This window comes from Trachemys scripta, chromosome 3 (genome assembly GCF_013100865.1).
Source record: "Trachemys scripta elegans isolate TJP31775 chromosome 3, CAS_Tse_1.0, whole genome shotgun sequence".
In the NCBI taxonomy this organism is placed as follows: Eukaryota; Metazoa; Chordata; order Testudines; family Emydidae; genus Trachemys; species Trachemys scripta.
In genome coordinates, this window is record NC_048300.1 from 116,540,258 (window position 1) to 116,553,737 (window position 13,480).

At 40.4% G+C, this 13,480-nt stretch overlaps 1 protein-coding gene across 3 annotated transcripts in view; it reads right to left on the minus strand.

Annotated features, from left to right (window-relative positions):
* The window catches only part of DCBLD1 (discoidin, CUB and LCCL domain containing 1), a 77,541-nt gene that overhangs the window by 20,942 nt on the left and 43,119 nt on the right, over positions 1 to 13,480 (minus strand). The window contains exons 2-6 of one of the 3 annotated variants that reach the window (XM_034765805.1): positions 10,293 to 10,357; positions 6,814 to 6,951; positions 4,936 to 4,987; positions 4,019 to 4,091; positions 1,769 to 1,902 (exon numbers count right to left, since the gene is read on the minus strand). In XM_034765805.1, the coding sequence (XP_034621696.1) occupies positions 1,769 to 1,902; positions 4,019 to 4,091; positions 4,936 to 4,987; positions 6,814 to 6,934 (380 nt within the window). In that variant the 5' untranslated portion in view covers positions 6,935 to 6,951; positions 10,293 to 10,357. The remainder of the gene's footprint in view (positions 1 to 1,768; positions 1,903 to 4,018; positions 4,092 to 4,935; positions 4,988 to 6,813; positions 6,952 to 10,292; positions 10,358 to 13,480) is intronic. The other 2 variants (XM_034765804.1, XM_034765803.1) reach the window with 2 other exon arrangements.

Below are 13,480 nucleotides of genomic sequence, written 5' to 3' on the forward strand. Positions count from 1 at the left end.
AAATCTGAGCCATGGCCACTATATCTTCATTATACAATACATGTGTCTAGATCCACACATAGATCATGGAAACTACAAATCACAGATAACAGAGCATAAAAAATGAAGCCATAGAGGCCAAGGTCAGTTCTGGGGAGCTGGTAAGTGAGCAATTCATAACTTAACCATCAAATTATAATACAGACACATTTACGGGCTCAATGCACACAAGCAGAAGTAGCTTTTGATGAGATCAACTTCAGTTAGAGTCACTAAATGAAATAAATCTTTAATACTGAAATCCACTGTAAATGAGATTTTAAAAAAGTATAGAAAGCCTTTATTTAAAGGAGTATTTAAAACTCATAAAATACTATTGTTTAGGTGCCAGAGTTATCCTTTCCAGCGCTGACAGTTCTGTGGAGTTTTAGTTATCGCGCGTGTGTTCCGAGAACAGAATAGCTATTCAATGTTTGAAATATATATTACGAAACCCTTTTAAAAACTTGAAATACAGATACAGTGTGTTTTCCTACTAATTTTGTCTTTTATCTTTCTGGCAAACACTCACTTCACTCATATTTTGAAATACGATGAAATTATTTCCCTCTCACCTCCCAATTTAGTTCTACGATCAGTGGTCAATCTAATCCTGTATCTTGATCCCAACACCAGCAAGTACCAGATACTTAAGGGATGGGTGGCATACCTCATAATGGACAGTTACGAAATAACATGCTCATGAGGGAAGTTTTTTCTAATCTTCGGTTAGTGGCTGACTTATGCCTGGAAGCACAGGAGTTTATAACCCTGATACATTTAGGGTGAAATCCTAGTCAACAGGAGTTTTGCCATTAACTTCAATAGATTCCAGATTTCACCTCTGTGAATATTCTTAGTACTGCTCACAAAGAAATGGTTTGATTGGGTGATCACATGATGTCAGGAGGGCTTGGGAAAAAAAAAAACTAGGGGGAGTGGGAAACTATGGGTGAAAGAAAAAATATTCTCCCAGGCACTCTGCCTGCTAGAATGCTTGAGAGAGAGGGCTTCCCTCCCCACCAATAAACACCTCACCCATATTCCTGATATTTTAAAATTAAAAATATTAATAATCTTCCTGAGTGACATAGACAATTGCTGGAAGTGCTCACTGCACAGTTAGATATTTTAAGAAGTTTTATTTTTGCCTCAGGTGTAATACACTTAGGGGCAGCAGATAAATGGTAGCTCTAGTAATCTTAAACAGTGCTACAAAAAGCTTGTTAATGTATTTAAAGTTTTCATTAAACTCCCCCACTTCTCAGCACTGCTATTTATTCCTTCAAGCATATTATTTTAATGTTTTTGAGGTTTTTTCCATTAGTTCATCATTGCTTTTTTAACATAGTGACTATTTAAAAGGTATGATTTTGTCTGCAGAACACCAAAAACCTTGTATATTTGCGAACCTGGTGATTTGATAAATATGTGAAAAGAGAAAGAAGCACAATCTAAAATTTCTAGTCATTAATGCACCAACGACTTGAGACACTATGTCTCTGTATCCCAAAACTAATGCCATTTTAATTAAGTGTCAGCAAACCAAATGACATTGTGCATTACATTAATCTTCCAAAGATCAACTATTAAGTGAGAAACACTTAAACACTTCCAATTTTTTTCTCTTCTGAAAGAGGAAGAGCTGACAGTGTCCCATCTGTTCCCTCTCTGATGTGGTGGGTTAATTATGCCTCCAGGGTTGCTTTCAAACACAGAATAAAAAGACAAACTACTTTGTGACACTTACTCCTGTGAAAGGATGCCATTGGCCAGGATGCCTTTGTATCGACTTACTCCTTTCTGCTGAATCACATTGATCTGGCCACCCAGCTCATCTGCAACAACACCTGCGTGTATGGCTGATTTGCACAATAGGGAGGTCTGGAATGCAGAAACCAGAACTCAAACAAAAGGTTAAATTTGGCAAGTTACTAAAACTTTCATGCTCAACCCACCATTACCTCTCTCATAAGAAATCACAGATCTTCAAAATCATAAAATCCTCTGAAGACTTAAGGTGAATATAAAGAAGGAAAGTACAGTATTTTTTTTTCTACAGGTTATGTTTAAAACTCTTCCCAAAAAAACAAATGCTTATTAAACAAACAAACATACACACACCCTGATTTGCTTGTAGGGAAAGTGCTCCAGAATCACCACCTAACACAACACTCCCACATGCCTCTCCCCAGCAAAAGTCATTCAAAAAGGTACGATCACTGCTATTTGCTGGATAAAATTAATGTAAAACTACTTCATGGATTCACTTATTCTGCTGAAGCCAGACACACCTATTACTTTGTGCAGGGTGAAAAACTGAGGCCTTGTCTATCTTTTTGGCAAAAATTTCCCATTGCTGATAACATAGTTCAGTTTCATCATTTTTAGCAACATTAGAAGCTCTACTGTAGACTGGCTGCCACTAGCATTTTAAGGACCACATCAACTATGTCCACTTTAAGCAGAGTTAGATGGCACTGTACTTAAAATGCCAGCAGCTGGCCTACACTACAGCTTTCAATGTTGCTACCACCATTACAACTGAGAAACTGTTAGCAGCGATGGGAAAATTCTGCAAATTTTCCTTAGTGTAGACAAGGCCTGAGTGAGGCCCTGCTGTTTGTTGCTTTTCACTTCTAATCATCAGGTGCGGTAAGCAGAGCGCCCTTTGATACAAGTGGTGTGTAGAATTTCCTTGTTATTTCAGCCAATTTCCCTACAATTCTCCAAGACAGAGGGGCTGAACAATCAGTAAGCAGTTTGAGGACATGCACTGGCATTTAAAACTCAATTATTACTCCATTTGTGATGAAGAAAAGTGGAACTTTATGTAGATAAATGTAGAGAGGCTAGAAAGAGGTCATAGGAATCTAGGGATTCTATTCTAGAACTGTGGGGCAGCCGGTGGTCAAAGCAGGGTGTGGTATAATACAGGCATAAGCAAACCACTCAGGCCACTTTCTTCTTTAAACAAAGAACTGCTAATATAAGGCCTGATTGCAATCCATTGACGTCAATAAGGTGCTACAAATTTAAGACACTGGTAATTCTCAATGGGACAAGTTTAGGAAACATGAGATATCCCAGGAAATCACTCTGAAATGAAGTAGAATTGGTGTCAAAATCCAATTCTAACTAAACTGATTTTTTTCCCTAGGAGGACGGACTTAAAAAAATGGAAAGATCTGTGATAAGCAGGTAAAGCTCTGTTCAGGGAGTAACTGAGATCTGAAATTGGGGTGCACTGGATTCTCAAAAAAGAGAGAGAGGGAATCCTGAGATTGTAGGAATAGTTTAACATGTCAACCAGTACCACTTAGCGGACAAAGAAGGAGAGAGGGAGAACAAAAACCACAGTAGCTAGAAGCCAAAAGTATCTTTCCAGTGCATGGTTGTCTGAGTGACTTACATGTTTCTTGCTCATAAATGGGTGGTTGGCTTGTTTGGTAATATGTAAGTAGTAAAGGTGCCAGTGAATGGGATTACTAACAGAGCTAAAAATGAATGACATTTTTGCTTGTTGTGCTAAATAACCATGAATTTTCTAGGGTTGACAACTTTGTAATATTTAAAAACTGGACACTCGAGCAGGAGTGACTCTTTCCCCAAAGCCCCGCCCCCTCCCCCAAGGCCCTGTCCATTGTTTGCTCCTCTTCCTGCCTTCCCCTGTCACTCGCTGCTTTTCCCCTCTCCTCCCCATTCCCTACGTCTGGAGGGACTCACCTGCGGAGCTGGGCTAGGAGCTGCAGCTGCTGAATCCAGGTTAGGAGGTGGCCCTGGCTGAGTAGGGTCTGACGTGTGTGATAACCTGGTGCCTTCCTGCCTCCCCCAGCCGCAGTAACGGGGATTTTGGGTGTCTGGTCAGTAGATCTGATCGGACACGGTCAAGTCCCCTTTTTGACCAAACTTTAAGGTCAAAAACCAGAGATCTGGCAACCCTAGCAACTGCCTTTGTATTCCATCTTTCTAAAGCCCACTCTTTACCCTTCATACTTACATCTCTGTATCCTTCCACTATATTCCCAGAAATATCACCCGCTATGTCTCTGCAACCAGCAGGACAATATCTGCTGCAGTAAAAGAATAGAAGTGTATTTAAAACATGGATTGTAATGCCTGCCACATACACACACACACAAAATGCCAACAAACCAAGAAATATTTTTAGAAATGTGTTCTAGCTGAGCATAAATTAGCATATTTTTAAAAGGCAAATTTGTTCTCAGATTCAAGTTCATTAGCTTACTGCATATAGTAGGGCACACAGAGAGCCAAAATAGTAATCATTTAAGTGCATTTTTTTTCTCTTTAGTTCTGCTTGTTCTGGAAATATTACTACACAAGGTAACTAACTTTCCAAGCAACTCAGATAAGAAAAATATGCCCAATATTGTTTGTGAGCACAGTAAAAATTGGTTTGTGTTCCATTACGATTTCAAAACCTATTGCCAGAATCACTGACTCAAGAAACTAACCTAGAAACAATTTTAACATACCTTGGGTATGATCCTGGAAGTTACTTATTGCCCTCAACTCCCAGTGGCATCAATGGAAGTTCAGAGCTTTTAGTACCTCCAAAGATCAAGCTCTGTATTTTTAGTTTACCCCGGCACTGCCTACTTATGCCACAAATCAAGAAAGTCTGAGCACTGTAGCAGCATCCCCTTGTCTGTTCTGGAAAGTGAAGTCTCGGGGAGATGACTCTTCTGCTACTCACAAATAAGCCACAGATAATTACAGTATTATACTGAAAAGAAACTAACTTCTCAAGAAAACACATTCCTGTGGCAAACGCTAGGCTTTTCAGCACATTACAAGCAGCAAACAAGATACTTTAATCCAGATACAACAATGAATAGGTCAAACAAGACACAGCGAGACAACTGCAGAGCATAGCGTTGCACTCATATTTACCTGTATTCGTTCTTCACGTGATGGTTTGCTCTCTCTAAACATGTGATTAGATCTGTTAAAAATATTACAACTAGTCATTCCTGACTGCAGAGTATAAAAGTGTAGAGAAAACTGGCTAAACATGAAATTATATTTTAAAAAGTCTCCAGATATTATTTATACATTTACATCTTGATAGTTGACATTTTTATTAGCGGGAATGAAACAGCTATGATATCCTCCCACCTTCCCTTCCCCTCTTGCCCCTGATCTCACACATAAATCAGATTGTCTGCTACCATTAAAAGTAAACTGCACAGTGAGACTATCACATCATCAGGTGTTGATGTTAAATGTTAGTCTTCAACAACCTGATACATCATCACCATGTGATAAATATCTGAGCCTGAGGCCTCTTTTAATAGGACTTTAATGAGAATATGCTAATTTCTGCTCAGATGAGTCCTATCCCGCAAACAGTCCATGTAGGATTTCAATGGCTGCTCTGTGTGCATGCATTACTACTCTACAACTGTCCCTTGTGTTACTCCTGAGGGCATTCTGTGCCAAAAATTTAAAAATTCTGCAGATTTTATTTGTCAAATAAATGTGGAGGCTTCAACATAGCATTGGGGAGCACAGGCCACTGGCTACATGGAGGTGGGAGATCACTGTGCAGCTCTCCCCCGGGTCATGGACTCAGCGGTGAGGCTGCACCGAACCCTGACACAGCGCAAGGACCGGGCCTGCCCAGAAACACCCCAGGGCCTTGCCCCTCTTACCAGGTGTGGGTGGGCAGGCTCAGCAAAGCAGGATCCAAGTGTGGAGCCACTTAGCGTGGGGGGATCCTGGTGTGGGTTGAGAGGGTTCTGTGTCAGGCAATCTGGATGCAGGCGACTCAGTGGTGATCCGTGTGTGTATGGGTGGGGGGAGGCTCTGGATGCACAGGAGCCTGTTTGGGGGGGGGAGAAGCGGGGGTTCTGAGTGCAACAGTAATGGGACTCTGCAGGGGGTCCAGGTGAAGGTGGGTGGGGCTCAGCAGGAAGGGGTCTGGATGTAGGGAGGATAGAGCTCAGCAAGGGGATCTGGGTGTGGAGAGCTCGGGGTGGTGGTGATGTCCAGATGAGTGGGGCGGGGATCCAGGCGCAGCTGGTTGGGGCTCAGTAGGGTAGGGATCTAGGTGGCTCGTTGGGGTGGTCCAGGTGCAGGGCGAGTGGGGCTCGCCAGGGAGGGTCTGTGTGTGAGCAGGTCTGGATGCACAGGGTTGGGCAGATTGGGGGGCGCAGTTCTCTGTACAGTGATCCCTCCCCCAGCAACTGAGGAGCGATGGGTGCAGGAAGGAGGGCGGGGGGAGTTTACAGAGCTTCCTATAGTTGGGGGAGAAATCTGGGGGTGGGTCTGACACGGGCCCAGATGCTGTGCAGGGGGAAGAGGAAGTCCCATCCTGCCCAGCCCAGCCAGGACTAGCAGTTGAATAGGAGCAGAATAGGAGCCACCAGCCCGGTCTTCCCAGTCCCACTCCCCCAGTGATTTCTCTCTCTGCCGGCTGCTGGGTACCCAAAACTGCTAGGGAGGGTCGCATTACCACTCTTGTAGCTTCCCGTTGCTTTCCCATTAGAAAGTCAAAGTGGGGAAGCAAAGAAATCTGCGGGGGACATAAATTCTGCACATGCGCAGTGGCACAGAATTCCCCCAGGAGTACCTGTGTAGACGCTATTAAAAAGATATATATATCAAAATTATGGTTAAAGTAGCTAAGTTCCCTGGTAATACTGGGCACCCAGAGATTGGGCACCCAGAGATTAGGCTTTATGAATATTAGCAGTATGTTCATCTGTACCCTCAAGTTTTCTCTCTTTAATTCATACAGACATTTGCTTTTTGGACTCATTACTATACCTGGATGATCACTACTGGCATAGGATAACAGAAAGCCCCGTCCGGATACATGGGACCCACTCTCAAAGCGAATAGTTGCTTCATTAGTATCCAAGATGATTTCTTTAGGACCAGGCATCATATTGCCACAGTATGGTCCTAAATGCAGAAAAAATAATAAGATTTCAAAAGCTTTAGATGACATAAATAAAATAGGGACTAGGTAGTCTTGTGATAACTAAGGAATTTCACAGTAAACTCCTCCTCTTGAAGTATGATTACAAATGTTTACTTCAGATGTTTGGATTGAGACCTTTGTGGGTCTGAAACCTGAAGTTTCTGTAACACAAAATGGCAAGAATCCAATCCTGTAAGTACAGTGAAAACTCTGGCATTTAAATTTCTCATAGTTTTTTAGCCTCAAATGGATAATTGATGCTCTTTGGCCTTTGAAGTATAATATTTTTAAACAGCAGTAACCCCATTAAGGAAAGAGTGGAATATTTAAAGGCAATCCAGGGCATCTATGCAGAGTCTACAAGATAACCTATCTAGATACACAGGTCAGGAAACTTTAGCTATGACTGCAACTTAAAAACAAAAAGCATGCATGTTCTTAAAAGAAAACATGTAGCATAAGTAGAACAGTGAAACATGCCAGCACCACTTACAGTATCAAATATTCAAAAACAATTTATTTTTATACCAATCACTGAATCTTTTTCTCTCTCAGTCTTAAAAACATCCTGAAACAAGAAAACCTTGAAGGGATTTTTAAGTAGACAATGCAAGTTTATTTTACAATCTTTAAATAAAAAGGGTAGCCTTCATGCTCTCATTTGAAGCAGATAGGAGTTTTATTGCTGCTAGCTACAATATCCCAGGATACTGTCTGGCACAGCATTTCCCTGTGACCGAGAGGTCAACCTGGAATTATTGGCACCTATTCTATTTTCTTCAGGACCCTCCTCCTTTCCCATAGAGAATGTCTTTGACTTGGACACTGCCCCCTGCTCTTTCCTACTGAAAATAAGTAGGAAGAGTACCAAGAAGTAACTCAGTCTCTGGCCTCCCCTCAACCCACAGATGGCCCCATAAACTAGGAGATAGTTTATACTCATTAGTCTTCATTTATGAAGATGTGTAATACTTACTCTCCAGTAAGATGTTGTATATAAGTTCACAAAGAGACTTCTATTAAAAAACATTTGCCCTATAGAGACTATATATTTTTCAAGTCAGCATCTCTCTGCTGGGGGAAATTAGGGTCTGTGTGTCCCTGCCGAAGCCCTAAGGAGTCTCTCAACCATGACTATAACCTGTCTGCCTCTCCCTGCCAAGACCATGCCCTTGAAAACAGCACAGTGGTCATTAGCATGTGGTAGAGGAAGACTGGACAGAATTTCCTTTAAAAAACACCAAACCCTACCCATTAATCATCCAGAAGGGAGTCGCTGCTGAATGAAGCAAGGAAATTAAGATTGGTCCCTTTTGGTTATGTAACCGAGAGAACTGCATCAAGTTCAGGGAAAGGGAAGCTGGTAGAAGAAAAGGGTCTAGTATATAAACCAGGACTTTGGAGCCTACACAGCTGATTTGGGACATGTGGAAGATGCAATGCTAATCTCCGCTTTTTGTTTTGTTAGTAAACTAAATTTCTAGTGCTGTTCCTTTGTGACAATGGCCTTAAGAAGATAAAACAATCATGAGGGATGAAAGTTTAAGAGATTTTTTCCTAAAGACCAGGGTTATTCAACCCTATGTGCCTGCAATGGTGAAGGCCATGACCTTTGGGATCCATGAAATCACAGCCACAGAACAAATTCAGTGGGCTACACTTTGCCTGCAGTTCCCCCAAAGATCCCACTCCACAACATTCTCAGGCCAGCCTTGCGCGCAGTGGCACGATCAGAAGTGAGTTATATACAGGACAGGGAGGAAAAAAATTGTTTAAGCTCCCTAAGAAAGACTAAGGCTGGCTCTAGGCTTATAACATATAAGGCAAAATCAGGTATGCACAGCAGTAAAAGAAAAGGAAGCAGCAGTTAGGATTAGAACTGGGCAGAAAATTTCCAGGGTTTGGTGAAAAATACCAATTTGTAAATCCCAACGTGTTTCATGGAAACATGGTGGGTTTGACGAACTTTTGTATCCGAAACCTGTCTGGTGGGTTGCTGGGTAGCATGGGCTTCCAGGGCCAACAGCTTCAAGGCAGCCCTGAATTGGACCTAAACCAAATGTTCAAGTATCAGAATTCTCATCAAACCAGAAATTCCAAGTTTTAGCCAGCTCTAGTTAGAACATTTCTTTTGTGAATGCATGTGCTAAAAATGGCCTATGACTTAGTTAGAGAAGACAAGAATTTCTATAAAATGGTTAAGTTTCCTTTCCCAATTAATTTGTTTATCAAAAAAAAAAGACAGCATCTGCCATGGTGTCATAATCAAACTAAAATAGAAAATAGACCTGTGTGCTTCAGAAGTGTGATGAGTAGTTTTTCAAAATCTGTCAATTTTACGCTAGGTTTGTCTTTCTAAGGGAGAGACTTGAAAAATGTCTCTGGTGCAGTTATTGGTAATGCAGAACTTTAAAACCTTTTGTATGCTGATGCATCTCTTCAGAATGATCTGAATGTACAGACTCAATCTCATAGTACCAATATGCTCCCATGTCCACAAACTTCCCAGAGATTCATTAGGGTTGAATTTTGGTGTTAACAACTATGGGCATTAGAGGTGATGGGAAAGGGCTTAATTTTTCATGTTATCCCATGCCTCTATTGTTGCTCTCAATAAAGTGGGTATATATACATTTTTTGGCCTATAGGTTCTTTTTTTATATAGGCAATTATGAGGAGTTTGACTGTATGACAATGTAACTGTTCTATTTCTATCCAATATTTATTATGGTTGGGAATTATCCAGTACAGCACATTACTGATTTGGCTTCCCTGATTATGTTGTTTATTGCATGATAGCACTAGACCCTTTTGCCAAGGTCTTCATAGGGTGTCCTGCTTGACTCGGTTTCTTGTGTCCCCAAATAAATTGGATTGCCAATCCACAGTCTTCAAAAGTTTCCCAAGGAGGATGGTCAGTAGTGTTGGGAAGAGAAACTGATTCAAGGTAAAATATTAATTTTGACTGATATAATTTTGCCTAGCTATGAGATTTTTCATTTTGACAAGTTTTCTTAATCTGTTCTAAATTTTCTTAAATACATAATATAAAATCCTGCTTTTTTTAAAAAAATTTGGTATTTTAATAAGGTGGTCAGTCACCCATTTATATTTTTGCAAGTCAGGGCCCACATCAACGTCCAGAAGTTCAGACTTATTGTACTTTATTTTAAAACCTGAAACTTTACCAAATTTCAGTATTTCTTTTTGCAGTTCAGATAGCGTGCCAGGAAGGTTTTTTCACATGCAATTGCATATAAAATACGAGTTTGTTTTCTACTTTTATATTATTATTTCTGACCATCTGTGAAGGTTCCATTACCATGGCAAAGAGAAGAGGCAATCTTTCTGACAGGTGTCCATCAACTCTTATTGCAGCCTTCTGATCTGAGAATACAACAGATATCCAATTTTAAGACTTGGGCCATAAACCTTTTAAGGACTGCCAATTCTCTCAAAAGCTTTATCAGCATCTAATGATAAAAACGTGAGAGGTTTTTTGGCTGATTCGGCAAAAAAAAAAAAAAATTAGGTCAAAAACTCTTGTGAATGTAGTTTGTTAACTGCCTGTTTAACACAAATGCTGTCTGATCTCAGTTAATGTATACAGACCGTATTTTTTTTTCCAAGTCGATTTGCTTGGCAACTTAATTTAACAAAGAGATGGGTGTATATGCCATGCAACTAGATAGGTCTTTACCTGGTTTCGGTATTACTACAATATGTGCTCCTCTCCAGGTAACAGAGATCTTTTTTCTTTCAATATCTCATTAAAGACATCTGACTGGTTATGCCAGTTGTGCTCTGAAAAATTTGCAAAATTCTGGGGGAAAACTCATCATGGCCTGGAGATTTACCATAACTACTTCTATAATTTCTTCAGGTTCAGTGTCCTCCTCCAGGAGCTCCTGGTCTATTTGATCTATTTTAGGTAGCTTCACATTAATTACATACTCTTCTCTGTTTAGGATGAGCCGGTTCCAAAGCCTAGAGCCTCATGTAAAAATTGGCAAATGCCTCACGTGAGTCTTTGGACCTGTGGCTAGTTCATATGGAGTCACCCACATTGGAGGAATGATTTTTATTATCTTGCATATTTTTTATATTAGCAGGTAGCCTGTCACTTTCGTTACCTTTTTCATAATAGAGTTGTGTAAATCTAGTAGCCTTTTCTTCTGTAGTAGTTTACCTCTAGCTTCTTTTAATAGGGGGAAGGATAGCTCAGTCATTTGAGCATTGGCCTGCTAAACCCAGGGTTGTGAGTTCAGTCCTTGAGGGGGCCACTTAGGAATCTGGGCAAAATCAGTACTTGGTCCTGCTAGTGAAGGCAGGGGGCTGGACTCAATGACCTTTCAGGGTCCCTTCCAGCTCTATGAGATAGATATCTATTGTATACTTTCCAGGATTTGATTTGTTCTATGTTTTAAAGTCATTCTACTTCTCTTAAGAAGTTTGGTGCCTCCTTTTTAAAAAGGATTCTTTGCTTATCCAATGCTACTTTTTATGGTTCTCTCTATCTTCTTTACAAGGTCTCTCTTTTTAAGAGATTTAATTTTTTTTTCCTGTAATAGGCTACTTGCTAATAAATTAGTGTTCCTAAATCCACACTCTCCCCCATGCCTCCTTCCAGGTCAGTCATTCTGCTCCCGATTTATTCAGTATCAACTTGATCTCATTCAGTTTGACATGTACGGAGGCCTTTAGATTCACCAGGGACTCGTCTCTCCTCTTTGTCTTTAGCCTTCTCCCCACACTGACCGCTGTGCAGCAGGCTGCTTCTTGCATCTGCCTGCTCAGGCCTCTTGTGTCCCGATGAGTTTGTCTTTGGAAAACAACGTTTTAAATTGCCACTTCTGCATGCCATTGCCATTTATTAAGCAGGGTATTGGGGTGCCCCAGGGGCTTGGATGGAGGTGGCAATGGGCTTGGATTATGTTGGCTCCATCTCAGATCTCAGGGCCCAGGCAGATGCTATGTAGGGCTGGCTGGAAAACACAAATTCCATTTCACAAAAGATTTTGATTTTTGACATTTGTTTCCATTCTGCATCAGAATGGAAACAAGACCTTTTGAAAATTTTCATGAAAAAGAGAGACAACCACAGAACACCCAATAGCCTAGTAGTCAGGACACTCACCTGGAAAGTTGGGGGAGCCAGGTTCAAGTCCCTGCTGTGCCTAATGGAAGCTGGCACTTAGGAGTCTGGACTTCCCAGAAAACTTAGTGAAAATTACTATTTTGTCAACTTTCATTTTTAATGAGCATTAAGTAATATGGGATGCCTATAAGCTTCGGAAGAAGTGCTATCACTTTACAAAAGAAAGAAGTTTAACTCCAGTGAGTGCTTCCAGAAGTTTATTAAAACAATAAAAGGAGAACAATTCTGTATTTAAAAGCTGGAGGGTACTTGGGGAGCCCCAGGGAAACAGTGTCATAATAAAAAGTAATCATATTTAAAAAAAATTCTTTCCCCTGATTTCATATGTTGAAAATCTGATGTAGTAAGAGCATTGCTTGCATGCCCTACAATTAATATCCCTTGTACTTCTCCTTTGGTCAGAGCTAATCAAAGAAATGGAGGTGTGACAGATTATAATTCTTCACACTGCATTATTAAAGCAAAGAGCAATAAAGCACAATGTAAATCTGTTGGGATCTGAAATAGAGGGTATTTAATAAAATAAAGGCAGAGATCTTTTTGTTCATAACAATCTTGCTAAGATTGAAACTTTGGAAAGATACTGAAGCCAAGCTGTTAATGCTTTTCTTTGAATCAAGACTATTTAGAAATTGCTCAATTTGATGTTCAATGAAAGCTTGTCCAGACAATTTACTAGATTACCTGAAATACCGGAAACAATACTACATTCATGAGTTTCCTGTGATGGGAAAAAGTACCTGTCACACCTATAGTTACACAAGACATTTAATAATGATGATAATAAAACTAGTGGGATGAGTCCTCTTGAGACGTAATGACAGGTATGAGAATCTTCAAAATAGATTTAAGGAAACCCAGTTCTAACAAATACAGGGACTAGTCATCACAGGTTCCCATATATATATAAAAAAATACTCACTTATAAAATTTGTCTAATACTACTTAGTAGCAGAATGTGCAGAGGAGAAAGCATTTTCCAATAGGTTTTCTGCAGTCAGTTTTGCAGCCAGTTTGGTGACTGGCTATAAAATATGCAAGAACAAGTTACCTGGATTAACTACCCAAATCACTGCTAGCCACTCAGCAGATTTAACAGCCACCCATGAAGGGCCAAATCTGACTCCTATTGACTTCAATGGGAAAAGTATCTATCCTTCAATCACCCTCCTTTCTCAAAAAGGCTTGAAGGTTATTTCACAAAATAAATAAAAATACGCCCAAGCAATCTAGGGGGAAGGGACGAGAAGCAGGGAAGAATGGAAGATTGAGTTGGGGGGCAAGAACTGGAAGATGACAGAAAAGAATTGAAATATGGCCACTAAATTTATTTTCTATCAATCTTAAAAAAA